The following is a 21,856-nucleotide window of genomic DNA, read 5'->3' on the forward strand; positions in this document are numbered from 1 at the left end:
CATTGTTGCTCCACCAACTGCTCTTCGGCACCTCTGTTGCCCCCTTCCTAATTAGTCCCCAAGAAGGACTTAACAGTCATCCCTATTTTTAGCAGAGCCTCCACTCCTCCTGTTTATTTTAGGACATGGACTACATATATCCATGCCTTGCAAAACTAATTCTATAGCCTTGTGAAAAGTTTTCTTTGCTTTATTTTTTTAAAAGAAACTAAAACATATAAAGAATACTAAGTGTCCGTTTAATGTTTTCAATTACTGTTAAAGAGTTTAACTTTCCTCTAGTTAATATTGGGAATCAGCGGGATTTGTTCATAATAAGATAGATGTGTGTAACATCTAATGTCCTGGATTTTTAGATGTAAGTTTCGCTAACTACAGTGTTTCTGATGTCATTTATTGAATGTTTTTAGTCTAAGATGGTTAAGAGAATTAAGAACCCAGGAAAGATTTGGGGTTTCATTTCCATTTTGTTTCAACAGAAAAACAACAACATGGTGGAAATTAAAAGAAATGTTGGGGACTGTTAAATTGATTATATTCATCTTCATACGTTTCAAAGTCAAAAGGCAGATGCCTTTCTGCTTGCACTGCTTAATTGGTATTACCTACTAAGGGTTCTTTGATCCATGCTGAAATATAAGCCAGACACTAAACTTAAGGTCATTAAATTGATGAGTCATTATTAACCTTCTCTAAAGGCTTACTTTTTAAATAAGTTCTAACTTTTAGGCCAATAAATAAATTATTATAAATCACTTCTTTTGCTTGCTTCTAATGTGAAGTGCTAGCCAAGACCTAAATTATTTATCATCAATGCTTTGAAATGATGAACTCTGTAAGATACTGTCTGCATTACACATAACATATAAATTATGAACGTCAAATTGTTGGCTTAAAACAAAAGGAAAAAAGCAAATTGAAGGTTAGGTCAAGGGAAAAAATAGGAAAACTTTTCACTAGGAAAGAAAACCTTATGGAATTTAGCATTTCCTTTGTTTTAATTGTTTCTTTATGATTCAAATCTGACTTCAGATCACGTTTTAGCATAGTTTTGAAAATAGAATCTTATGGTTATAGTTTAGTAATAATTTAGGAACTTGGGCAAAAAATATTCAAAGTCTGTTTCTGAGAGGGAGCAACTAAAGCTCATGGAAGAAAACCAACTTGCTCAAATAGCAGTCAGATAGAATCCGTGTACATTTCAGCACACAATGCATGGTCATTTCTTTCTGCTTTCTTCAGTCTATTGTTTATTTCAGGATATAGATTTTCGCCTTTAAATGAGAGGCGTTTTTAAAAAATTGTTGGTTTTATTAAATAATCCTGCAAAATGCTTGCATGATCAGTAAACTTGGCAAGATCTAACCTATGTAAAATAAGGCGACCTGGTTCTTCCTTATTGTTCACCCTGACTTGTCTTGTGATACCCACCCCCCAACAACACATACACACGCGTGCACACACACACACACACCCTTTTCTTTTCTCCTTTTTTCATCTGTCAACTTTATGTGCACTTTAGCCTCCCCTTTGTGCACTGCCACTCCTGGAATCAGAGAACTGAGATGGAAATCCATGATCCTTTTTTCCCGCCTGGTCATCAGGCTATACACAGACAGTGATGGTACTTGCTTCCAGGGCTGGAAGACAGTGCCAGGTTAGGTAGGGGTGTTCTCAGGATGCCTAGCCATAGGCCAGCTGCCCATGGGTGACAGATGTTCTCTGGGCCCAGTTTAAAAAGTGGAGGTTGATCTCTTCCAACTGGTGGGGTTGTTTTGTCCCCACCTGGGTAAGCCTGTAAGGGCACAGTCATGATAGAGTTTGCTGGAGAAGCAGAGGCCCAGGGAAGAGCTTGACCCGGCGTGGACTGGGGGATAGTCAGAAAAAGAGCCAGGAAATTCCATGGCTTTTGTACTCCCACTGGAAACCAGGATGACCTGCTTCTGAAAGCCTCTTCAGACCTTCTTTACCAGCACCCCACTATCCCCTCCAGCCATGAACTCAGGGAGAGGACTATGTGAGAAGAGCCAAAGAAGACATTTTTTTGTCCCATGAGCTTTAGAGGGGCCACTGCTGGCTTCCTCTTAGGCACAAAGGAGCGATATATAAACTGACTAAATGCAATATGAATCTTCATTGAGAAGTAGTATTTCCCTTTACTAACATTATCCAGTAGAAGGTACAAGGTAATTACACAGTATTTTCTTTCTAAAATTGGTATAGAAAGTGGCTTGGTTCCAAAATTTTCCTTTCCAACTAAAATTACTAGTAAATCCATTGTAACCTTTATTTTATAAGTGGTAGTAGTGATGATGCATCATTAAGATGTAATTTGGCTGGAAATTGCTCCCTTGAAAAGAGAATCCTGAATTTTTAATTTCACTGGGAGTATAAGTTACATTATCAGCTGTTTGCTAATGTAACTTAAAAATTACTAAATGGTTTTTCTACTGTTTCATACTTTTTCCATTGCTAAATTACAAATCATAGAACCAGGAGTTTATGAAATAAAAAGCAAATGTTTAACTGCATGTGTCATGACATTGAAGTTAATTGAAGCCAAGGGAAAAATGGCAAACAACAATCTAAGAACAAGTCTATGTATAACTCTAGATGAAGCCATTCAAATAATGTAGCAATTTAGACATTTCTTAGAACAAAGGCAGAAAAATTATACGAATTTAATTTTAATACATATGTTCATTATTAACTTTATTGACCCTACTTGACAAGCCTGAAGACAAAGTGGAGCTCAGACCTGGAGCACAGATAATCCAGTCACGAATTTCCAATTAAGCAGCTCAGACAGGAGCTCGATGATTTTCCATGCTAGCCGAATACATAGTATATATACGTGGAAGTAAAATATTCTAATGAATTCAGGCCTCTCGACCTGTCAAGCTTTCTGTGAAACAAACAAACAAAAACCCATTTATCATTTCTGCACGGAAAAAGATCTGCAAAATCACAACATGCCTTTCTTGTTAAAATTTAAATACTCCATTAGCACAAACGCAAACTGAGGCTGTTAATGTTTCCAGGGAGACCCATAAACTTCTCCCTTGTAATTTAGCCTCTCTTTAGGAATGTTAACTCTTGCACACCTGAATTCTTCCCAAAGATTGTATGAGAAATTTCTGCCTCTGTGTAGTAGATGTATACATCTATTTGAAAATATCTCTCACATTCGTAAAGGTGTTTGGTGTGTCATCTGAAGATATTTTAGATGTGTGGTCAACTCAGTTTCCAGAATGCTTTGTGTGTGTGTGTGTGTGTGTGTGTGTGTGTATCTACCTTCATTCTTTGCAAGACAGGAAAACTGAACAAGATTTAAATGGGGGTAAATGCACGTATGCCTTAAGGATTTGAGAGGTGCGTTTAAATAACACACTGCCATTTATGCTTCCAAGTCTGTATGCATGACTAATGACCAGCAAAAATGATTAAATGACCAAGTGTTTATTTAGAGATAGTTCACCTGTGTGGTACCCCTAGACGTTCAAGTCCCTGCCTTTAGTAGATAGGCAATAATGATAGTTGTTCCAGAGGTTTGTTTCCGGCAATTGAGGATGCTCCATGCAGGGGTACAATCTAGGATACTACCTACATAATGGCTCTACCATGAGCCGTCTATTTGGGAAGATATAAAAATACATGAAAAACAAACACACACTCCCAGTTCTGTGGTTCCCCAATTTTGCCTGGCCTGCTCCCCGGGACTCCCACCTCTGCTGTACCCTTTAGCCATCTCTTGGAAGGTCAGGAGAGAGGAAGTGGGAAGAGATGAGGGAGGTAGGGCGTCAGCACTCCTTACCCTCGTATTCCCCTCACCCCAGCTTCCAGTCTTGTGAACGGAAGCCTCAACTTTTGTGGGAATAGACAGTTCATGGCCCTCAACTCTGTAGAAGTTTTATACAGTATAAAAAGTTGCCACATTTCTTTGCCTCTGGATAAGAAAATTCAGGACAACTAACAATTGTGAATGAAAGAGCTGTCTGCCAAGCTAGTCAGGTAAATGCCTGGGAGGACAGAGAGGCCACGTCTTTTAAGATTGAGATCCAGCTTTCTTAGCAAAGATCACACAAATTTTGATTGATATCTAGGGGTTGAGAAATCAAGGTCAAAAGTGGGAGGGGTAAAGAAAAGTTACCAGATACACAAAATGCATATGCACACTGCAAAAACCTTTAAAAACAGAGCCCTGGACTTGAATGCCAGCCTCCATATCTCTGCTTCCCCACCCTCATTCTACATTTTCTAGCCACGTACAAACGGACCATGGGAAAGCTAGCAATTGTCTGGTAGCCCCCTAACTGCTACAGGCTCACCATCTTCCTGTCCTTTCTACTCCCACCCTGGAGTAAAGCCTGTCATTTTCCTAATAACTGTTTTCCTTTACTCTTCCAGAAGAGCTGCATTTACATTTTATGAGGGGCAGGAGTTCAGTCCACACTGCTAGTTATCCTTCCCCTGTGGCCTGGTGGAGAGACTTCCCCGGCCCTCCCATTTTGTGGGCATCCACTGCTGGTCACCACGCTCTTCAGGAAAGGAGTTTCCATATCCTTCCTTAAAGCTTGAGAAATGCTACCGTGATGTTTTCCAAACCACTTCGAAATGAGTAACTGGAGATCTGTCATCTGTCTTCCTTTCCTTCCTTAGGAATCCGATCATGGGACACAAACCTGATTGAATGCAACCTGGATCAAGAACTGAAACTTTTTGTATCCCGACACTCTGCAAGATTCTCTCCTGAAGTTCCAGGTGAGGCTTAGTTAAGTATTAGTCAACGTAGAATTTGAAAGGATGAGAAACAGGCCATTGGCTGGAAAGCTTTGCCTGGGGCATGGAAAAGATTTCCTCTTATTGCTAAAGGATTCTTTGTGTTTGTTATTATCAACTAGGTTAGCAAGAAGCCATATTTTAGGAAGGTCAGCTAACTCTTAAGTTGTCACTGTGTGGGTTTCCATTTTGTGGAGTCTTAAAAGTTTTTAAGTTCTAGGGTAAATTTAAAAAATTTTTTTCATATTTATCTCACTGTACTCTGAGCTTAAGGGTTTGTAAACTATTTAAATGTTAATTTTACTCACATGAAGTTATGAATACAAATTGGATGCTCCCAGAATTTCATAACTGCCCTTCCCTCTCAAGAAAATGAAGTATCTGCTTTACTGCATTTTCTATCTGAATGAAATATACATTTTCATTTTCGTCATTGCATTATCACCTACTTTTCTTAGTGTGGGTAAAAGAGTCTGAAATTCCAAACTACTGTTAAAATAGCCTTTCTTTCAGAGATGAAAAAGAATACTGCAGAATAATTAAAGGTAAGGACACAAACATTTGTCATTTATGAAGATGCTGCCGCTAAGTAGCCACTTCACTGGGGATGTAGTCTACCTGTGCCTCTAGGCCTGGGGATGTAGGCAGACTCACCCACCTTGTCCTCCTCATGTGAGCTGTGACCCATACTTCTCCCACTTAGTCACATTTGAGGTTTATGAACAGAGTTACTTGCCCATAAAGACTCTAAACCTGGGGTGTGTTTTTCAATAGCTCTGCCATTGTTCTATCACATACTGTTTTGCATTTTATTTCTTAAATACCACCTAAATTTTATGTAAAAGAGAGAACACCCTTTTCTGTGTACATGATTTTGTTGTATGATTGCAAATTTTGTTGGCGTTGATAAAAAACCAGCAAGGAGGTTCAGCCTTTTATTTTTAATCTTTTTTTTTTTTTTTTTTGCGGTATGCGGGCCTCTCACTGTTGTGGCCTCTCCCGTCGCGGAGCAGCAGGCTCTGGACGCGTAGGCTCAGCGGCCATGGCTCACGGGCCCAGCCGCTCCGCGGCATGTGGGATCTTCCCGGACCGGGGCACGAACCCGTGTCCCCTACATCGCAGGCGGACTCTCAACCACTGCACCACCAGGGAAGCCCGGTTCAGCCTTTTTGACTGATTACATCGTTGTACATACTTGTACATAGCCTTGTACACACTGAGATTGGAAATCACCTACAGACTGTCAGTGCCTTCATGCATCACACTTGGCTACAGCAGTATGCCCATGAGACTGGGATAGTGCTTCTCTTTGAGTTTGCTATTAGAGTAAAATCCCTTACTCTTCAGTTACTCAACTTCTCTTTGAGTTTGCTGTTAGAGTAAAATCCCTTACTTTTCAGTTATCAAATGAATTGTAGCTTTCAAGCATGGAGTTGAGTAAATGTGTTAAGAAAAACTTAGCAAGAACTGGTTCATTAAAAGTTAAACTTGCTGTAAAGCCATGTGAAAATCAGCTCTGTAACTTTGCGTCGAGCAAAAAGAATGATCCAGAGACTATCAGACAGCGCGTGATTTGCTGAAGTAAAGGTACAGTATATGGTCGTTTCTCTCGTTGTTATGTTGCATTTTTATGTCTTGCACATTTCTGTGACTTTTGAATTCATCTCACGAAAAGAAAAATAAGGGAAGTACCCTTTTCCAACAAGTATGTTTCAAAATGTAAAATTCAAGCTTTTATCCTTTCTCTGTAGGTTGTTCTGGCTTTCTTGCTATGACTTTTTTTTTTTTTTTTGGTAAATGAATCCTGTGATTTGCATTGTGTTCCTTCATACTTGTATTTGACTTTATAGAATGAGAGTATATTGTGAAATGAAAGGCTGCAAGAATTGCTAAAGAATTAACCATTTTTGAACCAGGGACCTAGTATGACTCTTGTGGACTAAGGAAGGTCAGGTCCCCCCACAAACCACTACCATGGGCTCATGTAGCCCATTCTCCCTTCTTTTCCTGCTGTCACCCACAGTAACGGTTGGTTACCGACCTAGTTGTAGCAGTGCTGTGCTAGGCTCTGTGTCTAGAGATTGGCGCCTGGACACACAGCACCCTCCCATTCTTGCCAGGTCCAGGAAGAGGTTATGAGCTTCCTTCCCCAGCCTAAGAGTGCAGCCGTGCAGGGCTGGGCCTGTGCTCTGAGAACCGAGCATCCAGAATACAGCCATGGGGGTGAGGCCCTGTGTGGGAAGCATTCAGAGCGGGGTGAAGGTTTCTAACCAAGACTACAGCAGAGGATAAAAGCACACATCAGATTCGGTTCAGGTAGGTAAGTGTGTTTTAGAGAGAAGAGATGTTACATTAGAGGATGAGGTCGCCAGATTGGGGTAAGCAGAGATCGTAGGGTGATCGCTGGATTGGACCCAAAGAAGCCTTTAGCTTTTCCTGGACGAACTGAAGGGTTTTACGGGAAAATGTGAGATCTGTTTTTTAAGTGGCTCCAAATCTAGTGTGTCTTCCCCACGCACTGATAGTCTGTAGAAGCTAATGCATGCACCTCAGGCCCCTAAAATGGAGTCAGCTGAACCTCTGCATTTAGAGTTCCAAGAGTCTGAGTTAACTTAGAGGCAAGGAACGAGATGAAGGTTGAATCCTCTAAAAAAATAAAGCTGTTCCTTCAGCCAATTAAAAAATACCTAAATAGCACCTACAGTGTGCCAGGCCCTGTGGGGTGGGGAAGGTGAACACACAGTGATGAACAAAAAAAACACAGTCACTGCTTTGCTTACTCTTGTCTTCTTGTGAGAAGAGTAGGCATTTAACAGTCATATACAGACTAGCATCAACTCTAGCACCCTGCATCAAATCCAGACAGTTTTTTTGTTTTGCTTAGGCTGGCAGAGTTTTAATAAAATATTCATTGCCCTCCCTGATGGCACAAGTATAGGGGCACTCAGAATCTGTAGAGATTTGGTCCAGGACTCCTGTGGGTACCAAATCTGATGAATTCTCAAGTCCCTTATATGAAATGGCATGATGTTTACGTATAACCTACGCACATCCTCTCATATACTTTAAATCATCTCTAGATTACTTATAATACAATGTATAATACCTAAAAGCCACGTAGATAGTTGCCAGCCTGTGGCAAATTCAAGTTTTGCTTCTTGGAACTTTCTGGAATTAAAAGTATTTTCAACCCTTGGTTGGTTGAACCTGTAGATGTGGGACCCGCAGATATGGAGGACCAACTGTAGGTGAGGAGCTAGGGTTGCCCATATATCTGTTTTGCATTCATGCTACTATACCCCTGTTGCTATTTTTAAGAATTGGAAAGTCCTTATAAAAGACTGGTGATAGCCTCAAATGCAGCTAATAGCTCATGCGAACAGCGCAACCAGATTTGTCAGATTTGTTCCCTTGTACTAGTTTACATCTTGTACTAGTTTTTAAACATGGTTTTGAGATTCAGTTGGCCTATTTCTGCAGGATTGCAGGTCTGATTGAATGGCTTAGTCATCTTGAACAAATATCCTTTGAGCAGGAAGCTGGACTATGTTGCTTTCTCTGCAGAGGTGGAGGTCATCTACTATGAATAATGAGGTGATGGGTCCCCCAGTTCCCCAGAATGTGAGCTCTGGGATCACCAAGTGCCGTCCAAGTCTGGCATGCTCGAATTCTTGGAATAGTCAGTCATCTAGGGTCATCTTACTCGCTCAAACCTGTTGCAGCGTTGACTTCCTCAGTATCCTTCAGCAGATGTCTCTGTTCCCAGGGCAGGTCTCTACTGATTAGCCCTGGTGTAACACCACTCCTGGCCACATCTAAGCAGGGCTCAAGTGAGACCAGTTATCTTGAGAGAAAAGGTTATGTATTCTTTCATGAACACCCCCCAGTCTTTTCACTCAAGTCAAAGTTCAACAGTTGAGTCTTTTCAAAATAGAGGAATAGTCATGTATTTCCTTATATGTACCAATTCAAATCCTATTGTAAATTTTTGTTTATATATTACAGTATGTTTTTTGTACCTTAATTGTGTTGGATGAGAATCATTTTGATAAACCTTACCATGAGAGTAGAGCTAGGTTTACCATGCTGAATGGAATTTATTTCACTCTCCATTCCTGTTTGCTCCTTTCCCTAACTTAACTTTAGATCTGTCTGCCCCTAACAATAGAGAGGACTATATCCTAGGGTTATAGAAAGTGTCCCATGATTGCCTGTGTTAGACAAACATCGTTTCAAAACAACAAACAAATAGAGAGCATTCCTAGGACAAGGGACACCAGAATGAAAATTAATTTCAGTCCTTTTTCCATCATTTTGCTACTTCTGCCTAGAAAAATAATTCACCATTTTTGTTAACCCAGATCCTCACCAGCAACAGAGCATGATGCAGATTCCGGATCCTGGCTCTAAAAGTTCTTTGCTGTGGGATCTCTGACAAGTTACCTAAGCATTCTAAACCTCAGTTTTGTTGTTTGGAAAACAGAGATGATCACTTCTACCTCATGCAGTTTTCATGAGGATCAAGTGAATTAATTTGTATAAAGATCTTGAAACAGTGCTTATCACATGGGAAAACAATAAACATAAGCTGGTATTAAAATCGTGGCCCTTGTTGAAACTCTATCAGATTTGTATATTTGGTGATTATTATTATCTAGGGGAAAGAGTGGCTTTAGATATTGGCTGGCTTCCTTTTTGTAATTAAAAAATGTGTATGAAAGGTGTTTCTCGGAGAAGCAGTTGCCATCGACATTATCAGAAGGCACATAGTTGCTGGTTAAGTGCAGGAGACAGCAACATTCTTTGGCTGAGTTTAGGAAGGTCCTTTGGGTGTGAGAGCGAAAGGGAGGTGATGCATTAAGGTGCTGCCATAGCAGGACCGTAGGGCAGGGTTGAAGACCCTGTGCAAAGTGGTCCTGTTGCTGCCCCTCTGAGGATGCTGAGGTGGGTGAGGTTGCTAGCCTGCTCTTTCGCTGTGATGATCTGTCCACGGGCGACGTCTTCTGATCCCTCCTACCCCTCGGTTCTCTCTTCTTTTCTCTCCAACCAACAAGTGACTATAGACTTTTCCAGTTTTAAGAAACTGAGATTTCTTATGGCTTATTTTCTTAGTCAACTGAATAAATAGTAGTAAGACTTTGGTACATTTACATTTTGTCACCCGTTTTATAACTCCTAGATCGCATTCACAAAAAAGCTTCATGTGGTGTGATTGACTTTGTAATGCATATATGGGTGGTTCTGTTTAAGAATCCATGCCTTTTCTCTGGAAGGTAAATAAACCACAGATTTGTGCTGAGTGACTGCTCAAAATATCTTGCCTCAAGATTGGTTTTTGACAGAGAATTAAAATCAAGCCCTTTGAATTTAAGTCATGAGAATCCCTTTCACGTTGAAGAGTCAAGGATTTACAACATTTGCTGGTAGAATGATAAGAAAATACTAAAATGCTCTTAGAAAAGGTCTAAGAATGTTTGTACTCATCTTCTTTCTCTGTCTAGACTTGTATGTTTAGTCTGTCGTTGTACAGAATTATAGCCTAATTGTATGTGCCTAGAATACATCAACCCCTCTATAACAGCCAGTAATGAATGTGTTTTCAGCCCTGCTCCCAACCTTTAAAAGATAAAGCACACAAATACACGTTCACTTGCATTCGAGAGGCTGACTCGACCCTCAGGGATCCTGTGATTTCCGAGGGAAAGCAGATGCGTTATCCTCCTGTTCTCTCTCTCACGTGCACACGCACAGGTACAGGCACTTGCTCACATGCCCAGCGGGCTCATCTTTTCTCACTGCATCATCATATGAGGTTATGGCAGGAATCCTGGTCTTAGAAGAAAATGGCAAATAAAGAGCCTTAGTTTTGTTGAAGTAACCAGACCTCTGCTTAACATCCATTGAGGTCAATGCCGCCCGCCTGGGAAGGGGACTCCCATTTTAATGCAAATCACTCGCCTTTCTCCACTCGCCCCCTGCCCTCAGCCTTCCCGGCCCCTCCAGCTTCATGCTCCACCCAAGTGCTCCCATTCACACGCTGCCCCAAACTGCCTGCTTGCCCCCCGACCCCCCGCCCCGTCCGCATTCCTTTGAAACGGTGAGAGGGCCAGACTTTCCAAGGAGAAGATCCAGAATTTGGTAGTGTATATGCAATACAGGCGTTAATTCCTGTGAGGTTTGCAGTTTGCTCAGCTTTGAAATTTGGCGATCCTTTATATCCGTAGATCCTTACAGCGCATGTGATTTTATTTTTCTTTTTCTGGTGCAAGTGTGGCCAGAGGAATAAAACGGTGTTTCATTGCCCTGTGCAGATGCCTTCATTCCCCAGGGTTGTTAATGATGGCTCATTCGGACCACCCTAGAAATACCTATTCATCTCACTTTTTTTTTCAGAGTCAGAAGGATGCTTTACTCTGCCGGCTGTAATGGCTCTCAAGCAGTTCCTAATGGGCACTGCGGGACCACTCAACATAGGCAAGCATAGGCAGAAAGGTAGCAGAAAATTGGCTGCCCGGGCCCAGTAGCCATTTTGGGGACTGTCAGTAACCCCGCCATTAAATCTCGCTCGGTGCATCCCAGAACAGCTGCTACCGTCGCCCACCAAGGACGGCATCTTACGCTGTATGTCAGTGCTTTTGTCTTCATTTCCAGAGACCAAAGAGAGCCCATGGTTTTTGCTAGATTTGTTGCTGGGGTGGGTGTGTATTTGTTTGTTTTTAAAGCACACCACACAGCAACCAGCAAGTACAGTCCCTTTACTTTATACTGCCTGCTTTTTTTTTTTTTTTTTTGTAGGATGTTTTGTTCAGCATCTGTGAAAACATGCTGGAAATGATGGTGGAAGATGAGGAATAAAGCATAAGCTAGTAGACTTCTTTTAAAAAAGTCAAGTAATATTTCTGAGTGTTTAGGAATAAGCAAGGAATTTGTAAAGGGATCTATGGAAGAATTAGGTATCCCCACTGCTTATAAGTTAGTTGGGAAAATATGTCATTCACAGCTTTAAAAGACACTAACAAAGAGTGTTTCCTTAATTTAAAAACCATGTGTGTGAGAGAGACAGACACACGAGGAGGGGTGTGGGGGTGGATTTAGTCAAATTCCTAAAGAAGACAAGGGGTGAGAAATGGACATCATAACAAGCATTGCATTTTGATTGTTCAACCACAGATTGAGTCACAGTGACAGAGGTTACCCAGGTACCAGCACCCCACCCCAGCCGCAACCCAAGCCTAATTAAACGCTACCCAGGCAACCATCAAGTATCTCCAAACATCATACTCCAGGGCTTACGCCTTTTGTTTTCTCCGCCGCGGTCTAAGGGTAATTTCTATTGCATGTGAAGTCAGATTTCTTTGGTCCTAGAGAAATGTGAGAAAGTAAGAAGTGCCCCTGGGGACGTGCACTTAAAATTGGGCCACAGGGACTGGAGAAATTAACATAAACATGAGAGGAAAATAATGTTTTAATAAACTTTTCTAACCCATGTCGAAGACTTGCCTACAGTCAGGACTAGAGAGGTGACCTCTTGCAGAAAATGCAATATGAGAGTCTACATATGATTTAAAAATAAAATTATCTAATTAAAAATGAGCATTAAAAGCTTGGGGAAGGTGGCGTTCTATGAGATGTGGCTCCTTTCCGCAGTTACAGCATTGCTCATTTTAAAGACGCAAACTGAATTGCCTCTAAAAATTGCCTTATGGAGTTAATTACCTGAGGGTTTGAGATAAAATATGAACATCCCTAGGATTGCCTTGATTTGGAAAGCCCTCTAAACCTGCCCTTTGCTGGCCCTTTGTTTCCTGATCAAACTGATTTTCATTGGAGGCTGTGAGTAAGTGAGGCACAGTGGAGCATTTTGGACGAAATTCATAGATTCCCTGTTTGCATCTCCCATGGAGAGTCTGGGGAAGGGACAGCTGCTCCCCTGAGGGGGGGGGGGGGGGAGAGAGAGAGAGAGAGAGAGAGAGAGAGACACCTTATCATATTTGGAAAGGAGATAATCTTTTCATATTATGTCTTTTGAGAAGGTGTCGTAGTATCAGCCAGTCATTAAATATTTACGTGGCAGTTTCTGGGAGTTGTTTACAATTGAGCCTGAAAATAAGATAACTAACAGAACAAGTCAGGCTATAATAATGTGTCAAATGAGAATTTTGCAGGAGAGAATCCTTCTGTAAATTTTTTTGTTCAAGCTATTTAAAAAATACAGGCATAAAAATATGCACTAAAATCTTATTATCTATACAAATTGAGGCATAAATACAACAGATCTAATGTACTGGATTCCCTCTGTGATCGAGAAATTTGGATTCATACTGAATTAATTATTCCCTAGTTTGGAGTTTCATTGTAAGCCCTTAAATTTAATTATGAAAAGATTGAAAGTTTTAGGATTCCTTCCCCCCTCTCTCCTCCCCTTCCCCAAAAAAAGAGCATGTGAGAACAGAACTGCCGAACTGAATGTAGAGGCTTGATTTCAAAATTGTCTTCATCTTTGAGTGCTGGAAAATTATCCATTGGCAGACTCTGAAGACACTTGGGAGAGATTGTGGCAGTGAAAGGTTTTATGGAAATAAATCTGAAGTAATCGGTTCACTGCCCCGAGGCTAGAAGGGACACTTTGGAGAGAGCAGGGAGGGGACGTCTGTTGTGAGCTGCTTCCCAGGACCGCCCCCTTCCAGAGAGTCCTCGAAGCCTGACCTAGTCAGCAGCTCTGGGCCACACCTGGAATTACTGTTGCCCACGTAGCCCCCTGAAAAGTTGCTATGAGGCCTTTCCCCTTCTTGCAAAACAAAGAGGCTGGACTAGATTGGGGTATCCGAAGCTTTGTTCTGCCAACTGTTAGTTCTCTAAAATATTAATAGAGAGTCAGTGGGGAGGAATGCCATGGTGAAATAAATCTGGGAACTATGGCATACTAGATCTTATGTTTTGAGGAGCCATAAGGTATGTAACTGCGTGTAAATAAACTTGTTTAATTTTGTATAACCGTAAATGTCCTTAACCTGTTTGACCTGTCACTTCCACCGCTGCTGTCTCCCAGGGATCTAAATTTCTCTAGAATACAATTTGGGAAAGGATGGACTAAATGATCTCTGAGTCCCTTCCAGTTTTTGTAGTCCATGATTCATGGATTTTTACTAAATTGTCTCATCTGTGAAATGTACAAGGGAATTTGTCCTGTTCTGTGTTTAGCTTACAATGGCTTTTAATCCAAGTTTTAAAATGTCAGTGAACAAATTTAGTTTAGAAAATCTGCCTGTCGCATCTGCTAGGATTATTAATTTTAGGGGAAGATGCATGGCTTTTTGACACTCAGGCTGATTTCCCAGTTTGGTAATTCTTGGCCCTTGGCTTTTCCCATCTGTCTTTACCTTGCAGACAGACCAAACAAGACAAAACTTAATCGTGTTTGCACGATGCCAAACACCTGCATGGAAAGTATTTCAGATGTCATATTCTTGAGTGTTTTGTCTACATAATGCCAAATAGGAAATAGCTCCATTTTTTCCCATTAAAATTAGAATTTCCACGTTGATGTTTGGTGCTGCATTGAGCTTCAGATTAGTTACTTATTCACAGATCTTTGGAAGGAGGCTGAAGACTCAACCTCCTGAGTTCTGGGGATCATCTGTAGGTTGAGTGTATTAAAAGTGCCAGGGACCTCGTTTGTTCTGGATAATTGAGAATGGCCTGCGTTTTAATAAGCATGATCAGCTATGCATATCTTGTCATGTGAACCATCAATTAGCACAACACAATTTAACAAGTCAGTACATGCAGATATGAACACCTTTGGGAAGCAATGCTCAAATCAAATTATTACTGACAGTGTACAGCTTGCATGCAGGTAATCATTATCAGAAAGCCATGATTGTCCAGAAGGGAAAGTGATTTTTATGGTAATGTGTCATGTGATTGACTCTTGGTATCTAATAACCTTGGAGGTAACGATTTCAATCTGTCCTCTCCCTAATTTGATCATGTTTGCAAAAAATGTTTAATTCACTCCCTAAGACCTATGTGTAATATTTTTACAGCAAACCTTACAGAGTGTTCTAAAACCCAAATGAAATAATCTTTGTACCAAAGACATTACTGATAATATCTCTATGGATGAGAAGACTGGTGGGCTGGTTAATCAAATATTCTACGTAATAGAGAGTTGCCAGTAATTCCTTGTGGGATTATTATTCTTTGAAAGTTTTAGAATCTAGTTATACAGCCCTTTCTTTTATATATACCCTCAAATTTATCTAGAATTAGAATTCCTAAACCAAATTTATTTCTTTAGCTCAGGATATATTTAAACAACGTATAGAAAACATGCCCTTAGAAATCTGTTGTTCCTTTTTCCTTCCGATTATGGTGATATTTTCAAAGGGAGTTTTTAATAAATAACTATTGTACATTTGGGGCAAATATTGGCATTTTATTGAAGCATGGGCCAAGAGAGATGCACTCACACAAGAGAACACACTTTGTTTGCCACCTGCTTGGAACCCAAGCTCAGAACAATCTAAGTGAGTCTTCCTTAGATAATTCAGGAGGAAATTCCCCTGTGCTTTGGGTCCTCATTACAAACGCTAGTGGTAACTACACTGTCTACACAGGGGTGTGCTGATTAGAAGCAAGTTCTTGTTATTGAAATATTAGTGAGCAAACCATTTATGTTGAGCTAGCCAAATGGCCACCTCAATACTAATATGGTTGTGTTTCTATATAAGACATCGGATATCCCCGGTAGTTATACTGCTTTTGAAGAAGAGTTATTGGATCTAAATATTGCAGTGGAACTCAGAACTGCTGTAGGGAAAGAAGGGGAGAGTGGAGAAAGAGACGACGGCAGTCTTCTAGGTAGCTTTACAAAATGTGACTTTGCAAAATATGTGTTAGCCTACTGCATTTACATTGTCCTGTTATATATACAACTACTACACCCCACTCCTAAGTCCTAGCCATTTTTCCTTTCTGCTTCCTATGTCTCTTGCACATGAAAACATGATTTTTTAAATAGAGAACTGTCTTCTCCATCACACCATCTCCCTCCTCATGAGCTAATAAACAGAAAAACCCAACCAAGTGGTAAAGGAAATGAGAAGTGAGATTATTTTTAAAGGCTTATGGCCTGTGCTTTTAGATGGTCTAGAATAGCTTTGGATCTGGGAATAGACAGGTTGTGTGGCTAAAATTGTGTAAACATTTCCATGCACATATGTAATTATACGTGTGTGCGTGAATGACTTTGCTTTTACATTATTTCAAAAACATCTTTCCTCCTTAAAGAAGCATTCCAGCAGCCAAGTAGATATCCGTTGATGAAAAAGTGACATTTCATGTGGGTTTACCTCCTTTACTTCCATTGTTTTGTCATCTGTATCAATCACTCAAGCCTTTTTTTTCTAATCTAATGTCATCTATTTCCCCCGTTTCTCTTTTCTTTTTCTTACCCTTTTTCCTAATATGCCCCTCTCCACTCCCCAATCACAGTTTTCTTTTCTACAAATAATGCCGGTTTGGGTTATTTTAAAACATCTGACAAGATCGTTGTCTGCTTTCTAAAGAAGCATTATATTATGTATTCGTTATACATATTATTATACTGTATCTTATTTTCGTTTTATTGTTTTATACGTAGAACAGAGACTATGTGGAGCCTTTGGAATAACATTCCAGCATATAAATATAAATGAAATCATTTGGCACATTGACTCACCCTGGGGTCATCTAGAAATATCATTCCATCATCAGATAGAAATTTCTGTTGTTGGGATCCTTTAGCCAGCAAATGGATTTTCTATGCTTGGTAAGCAGACTCATCAAAAATAGGAAACTAGTTGTTAAAAAACAAAACAAAACAAAACAAAAAAACCCAAGCTCTAACTTACAACTTAAAAAGAAGGAAAAGAAAAAAACCAACTAACCAGACAAAAACCTATTTCGAATGAAAAAAATGGAGACCAAAGACCTTGAGTCAAGTAATTGTAGGGCTAGATTTTTAATCTTTCAGGATTCTAACTTTTCAGAAATGGCTTTTTCCCAGTCGCAACTGAATGATAAGAGAAAAGGAATGCAATTAGGTCATAACCACAGAACTAAGGAGGCCTTAGGCTAATGTCCCTTAATAAAGAACCGTAAAACAGTGCCTGGCACGTAATACTGGCTTAGTATGTGTATGACAATGAAGAAGAGGTGTCACGGGTTTGAGAAACTATAATTAGCTCTCAGGCTTGACAAATAAGCTGCGTAAGAAATCTGAAATTTTGTAGTGATTACTTATATAGCAAACAGTTTCTTTATTGCAGATGTCCTTTAAACATTGAGGTGTGGCAAAATGTTTAGTTACAAACTATTGATTACTTTCAGAGACTTGGTAACCTAGAAGCTCTGGTTGAGAGCCAGTGTCTTGAGAAGCAATGGATAGAACCTTTGGAGGGTGGAGGTGAGGGATAGAAAATGTGTTCCAATCCCAGTTTCACTGCTAAGTAGATTGTGCTATTGTGGACATATTACTTAGCATTTATTAACTTCAGTTTCATTACCTCTAATGATTCCTTTTATGTTCAGTACTCTGATATAATGCCAACCCATAGTGAAAAAAGTCATTTACATATTAGAAAAAAATGGTTTGCCTGGAAAGTTGATAGGCATAGCCAACGTGTAGAAGCAAGATGTGTTGTTAGTATAAAGTGCTTTGGGATTCTTAGGATACAATAACTTGCTTGGCTGAACAGTGCATAAAAACATATACACTCAGTCTATTCCTTTCACAGATATATATTGCTTGTCTGATGGGGCTGGTCCTGTGTCAAATATTGAGGTTAACGATAATAAGCAAAATAAATAAATCCGTATCTCCTACATGGTCTCCCATGGAGCTCTCAGTCAAGGTAAGGAGGCAGATATTAATCAAATAGTCATGTAAATATGTATCACAATCTGTGCTAAGTACTAGGGAAGAGAAGATGGTGCTATATAAGGATATAAGAGAGGAAACTGACCTATAAGGGGAAAGTGAGAGAACTGTAGAGCTGAGATGCGTGATGAATGCTTTTTATTTTATATTAAAACATTGGACACTGTATTTATCTTTCCCTTTGAATGCAACATTAGCAATTTAACCTAGTTTTACAGGTTCTAGAGTATACAGATATTTCTTGACTTTCACAGGGATCAATGTGAGGTTACAATAGCACATTTCTCAGGATATAGGAACAATTAAATAGACATGATTTTAAAATATTTCTGTGAAGATACTAACATTCTTGTAAGGATTCCACTTGCTCTGAGTTAAGAATGGAAGTAAAAGAGAGCTATCTGAATATTCATTGGCCTCTTAAAAGCGTGGGCTTAATTACAAACTTGCTGGGCTGCAAAAATCCCAATGAGAGGGAAGTGAAGCAACCAAAATTTCTGAATCAGAATTTGAAGGTTTGTGTTGCAAAATAATTATGGTCCCTGAGTCCCTCTGGAACATCCCTCATATACATGGTTCTTAGAGGTTCGTTCAGTACCTTCTTCCCAGCATCTTCCCTGTGCCTCCTTCAGGGATACTCACCTGGTCATTGTAGGGCTCTGTTAGGCCAGACATCCCCTACTGACGTTTTCTTTTTTTTTTTTTTTTCAGGCCAGTTATAAGCAGCTTCCTCGCATCACCTCTCTGATCATTTGTCATTTACCTTCTGGTTTAAATGTCCATTTCTCCTCTTGCATGGCAATTAATATCTCTTGGCCCTACTTGATGAAGTGTAAAAATATTTTTGCTTTAACCTGGAGGATATGACCATAGCAAACAATCTGTGTATTATTGGAAACCAGTGTCCCTCATTGGGAAAAAGAAAACCCGACTTTCCCATTAAGTCTAGTATAGAACAGGCTTTCTTGTTCTACATAGGATTTTATGTGAAGGTGTTAAAAATTCAGTTGCGTTCAGATTAACTTTCCCAGTCATTTGTTCACTCCCAGATCTTGGCTACTCTTCTGACGCTATCTGAAATTAAAATATGTTGTAAAGAAATATTGAGATAGAAGTATTTTTCATTATTTTTTTCTGAAATACTCTTGAACCCTTTCAGACTGCAGACTTTGGTCTTTTTTCAGGTGCAAAGTTCCTTTCCATATATCCTTGTCATTGTCTCTGTTCCCGTTCTGATTTTAGCCTTAAGAATATGTGTATAATTCTTATAATAGTATAAGTTGTTTTTATACTCATCCTCTGTCTCATCATTTTTCTTTGATCTTTTGCCACATGTTCTAGAACACCTCACATTTGCCTTGTACGTCACGGTCAGTATTCTACAGGGTTTGTCCTGCCCTTTATTGCCAATTTAATTTCTGCTACTGCATTTCGTCTTTCCCAGAATTATTTTGTTAATTCCAACTGTCTTCTTTTTCAATCTCTACCTATAATTCGGCCCATTCTATTTTTATTGTTCTCTGTTATTTCACAGAGATGATGTCTGCCATCTTTTGTATCGAGTGTCATTTTCTAAAATTTTATTTTTTTCCCTGTGGAAAGTCATTTTTAGAGATAGGGTTTTCCACCAAGCCTCAAAACAGTGCTCATTTTTTCTTGTGCTGCAGACTCTTTTCAAAGGTCCCATTTTTTTCTATTTATTTTCTGCTTCTTATAACACAGAGAAAGGTCTGTCCAGGCACAGCACTGGCTAACAGAGGGTTGTGGAGACTACTTACTGATCCCCACTGCCCACTTGGGTGCTGACAGTTTCACCCTTTCATAAGTAGAGCCTGGAAGTCAGGTTCAGGTGCATATCCCCACCCCGTGTCCGTGGTCCAGCATGTGGCTTGGGATGCAGGCCTGAGAAACGATGGTGTGTCTTTGCTGTCAGAGCTTCTGCCTCTGATAGAGAACTAGATGGAACCTGCAGTTCTGCTTTGTACAAATAAGATGTCAGGAAGACCGTGTACGGTATGGGCTGCTCTCTGAGTTCTTCCTCTCTCTGCTTCCACTTGCGAGTGCTTTTCCTGAGAAACCATTCGGCTCAGGTTGGAATGCAGGATGGCAATAGTTTTCTACCCCCAGTGTCTGCTGGGTTCTGAAGGTGAGTAGCTGGAGGGGAGGGGGGCAGGGAGCAGTGGGAACAGAGTTATCAGTTACCTGCAGTAAGGGACCAAGACCTCTTTTTCTGGTCTCTGCATCCTAGACTTAGGGGCAGATACTGAAAGGTGAGTCAAAACCTTTTTAACCTTCTTGAATCCAGCAAAATGGTGAAGGGCAGGGACTCGAGGGCTGGAGTGCCCATGTTCAAATACAAGCTTCACCTCATGCTTAAGTTCTTTGTGTCATGCTTTTCTCATCTATAAACCCCACCTTTAGGGGATTTATGTTCTTCATCTATAAATCTACCTTACAGAGGATTTATGAAAATTTGGTGGCATTAGGACATGTAAAGCATTGATGTGGCGGATGGAACATACTAAGTGCTCTACAAACGTTAGCTATTGTTAATATAGGGGTGGAGAGTGTGTTCAAGTGTGTCCAAAAATGTGTATTTATTTCAGTTCCCTTTGGTGCAATTCTTCCGCCCCCTGCTGAACCCCTCTACCCACCACCTTTCAGCATATGGCCATCTATTTACTTTTTTTTTTTTTTTTTTTTTGGCTGCATTGGGTCTTCGTTGCTGCACACGAGCTTTCTTTAGTCGCATCGAGCGGGGGCTACTGCTTGTTGCGGTGCGCGGGCTTCTCATTGCGGTGGCTTCTCTTGTTGTGAAGCACGGGCTCTAGTTGTGTGTGGGCTTCAGTAGTTGTGGCACTCGGGCTCAGTAGTTGTGGCTCATGGGCTCTAGAGCGCAGGCTCAGTAGTTGTGGCGCACAGGCTTAGTTGCTCCGCGGCATGTGGGATCTTCCTGGACCGGGGCACGAACCCGTGTCCCCTGCATCGGCAGGCAGACTCTCAACCACTGCGCCACCAGGGAAGCCCCAAAATCATATTTTTAAGAGAGAATTACACATGTCATTTGTACAAAACAAATCCTCTGGTAAACTTGATTCGTTTCATGGTAAACAGCATACCATTCTTCTGCTAAATAATGTGTAGAATTCTGTACTATAAACCAATAGTTTTCTTTACCAAATATGTTATATTTTCTAAAGGGATTTTTAGATAAAAGTGCTTTAAAAGAAAACTTTGAATGATTAATGCTTTTAACCTGCTGTTCAAGGAAATGAATTAGAAATGTTAGCAGGAAAAGCTGATTCATCTTGATGTAATGTTCAAATGACCTGTAACATTTGCTACTCATAAAATCTACAGTATTATTCAAGCATAATTTGTTTGGGCTTATGGTTTCTTTATAACATTATCAGTTCTCTTTACTTGAAGTTCCCTAGAGCTAAATATCTTTATTTCTCTGTATTTAATCAAGGCTTTACACATTTCAAAAGTTTATGTAAATCCCTCTCTTCTTTACAGTTTAGAAAATTCCTTCCTGCAACTTCTAGTTTCTGCCAAATGAAGTGCCACATTCATTCTTATGTCACTATATGAAAACCTTGTGAATTACAGCTTTCTTTTTTACCTTCAGTTTGTGCATGTTTGTGAGTGTTTTATGTGTGTACATGTTGTCTTTTGTGACACTACAGTTCTACTTGGTTGAATGAGAAAAATGCAGTTTTATTTAAGTGGTATCTTGGGGACGTAAAGTTTGCATCAGAAAAATCAAGCCTGAACCCATGGCCCAGGTAGTGCTTTGATTTCTGCTTCTTTTGGTATTGTCCCAGCAAGACTCCACCACTGCATTCGTGGGTCCCATTGTATTCACAGAGAGGGCCCAGTGGGAAGGGCTTGCCTGCCCCTCCCAGCGCCTCCATCACTCTGCATTATTAAGCCTGTAATTACAGCGGGCATTACATTTGTCCCCAGCTTCTGTGGGATGATGTCATCACCCGTCAAACGGGATTAGCATGAAGAGCGAAATCCTACTGACATGTTCGTTTTCATTAAGAAGAATTTGGTTTTACTTCATTTTGTTAACAGGAACTGTTGTCTTACTTCATAGGATAAATTTTTAAAAAGGAAAAAAAAAAAACAAGAAAAACTTGAGAACGT

At 40.2% G+C, this 21,856-nt stretch overlaps 1 protein-coding gene across 1 annotated transcript in view; it reads left to right on the top strand.

The window, feature by feature from the left end:
- Positions 1 to 21,856, top strand: part of MAP1B (microtubule associated protein 1B) — a 93,990-nt gene that overhangs the window by 4,400 nt on the left and 67,734 nt on the right. Inside the window, exon 2 of the mRNA XM_029217364.1 lies at positions 4,660 to 4,761. Coding sequence (XP_029073197.1) covers positions 4,660 to 4,761 — 102 coding nt within the window. The remainder of the gene's footprint in view (positions 1 to 4,659; positions 4,762 to 21,856) is intronic.

The sequence above is a fragment of the Monodon monoceros genome, unplaced genomic scaffold (assembly GCF_005190385.1).
Source record: "Monodon monoceros isolate NGI ecotype Baffin Bay Population unplaced genomic scaffold, NGI_Narwhal_1 Super_Scaffold_12, whole genome shotgun sequence".
Classification (NCBI taxonomy): domain Eukaryota; kingdom Metazoa; phylum Chordata; class Mammalia; order Artiodactyla; family Monodontidae; genus Monodon; species Monodon monoceros.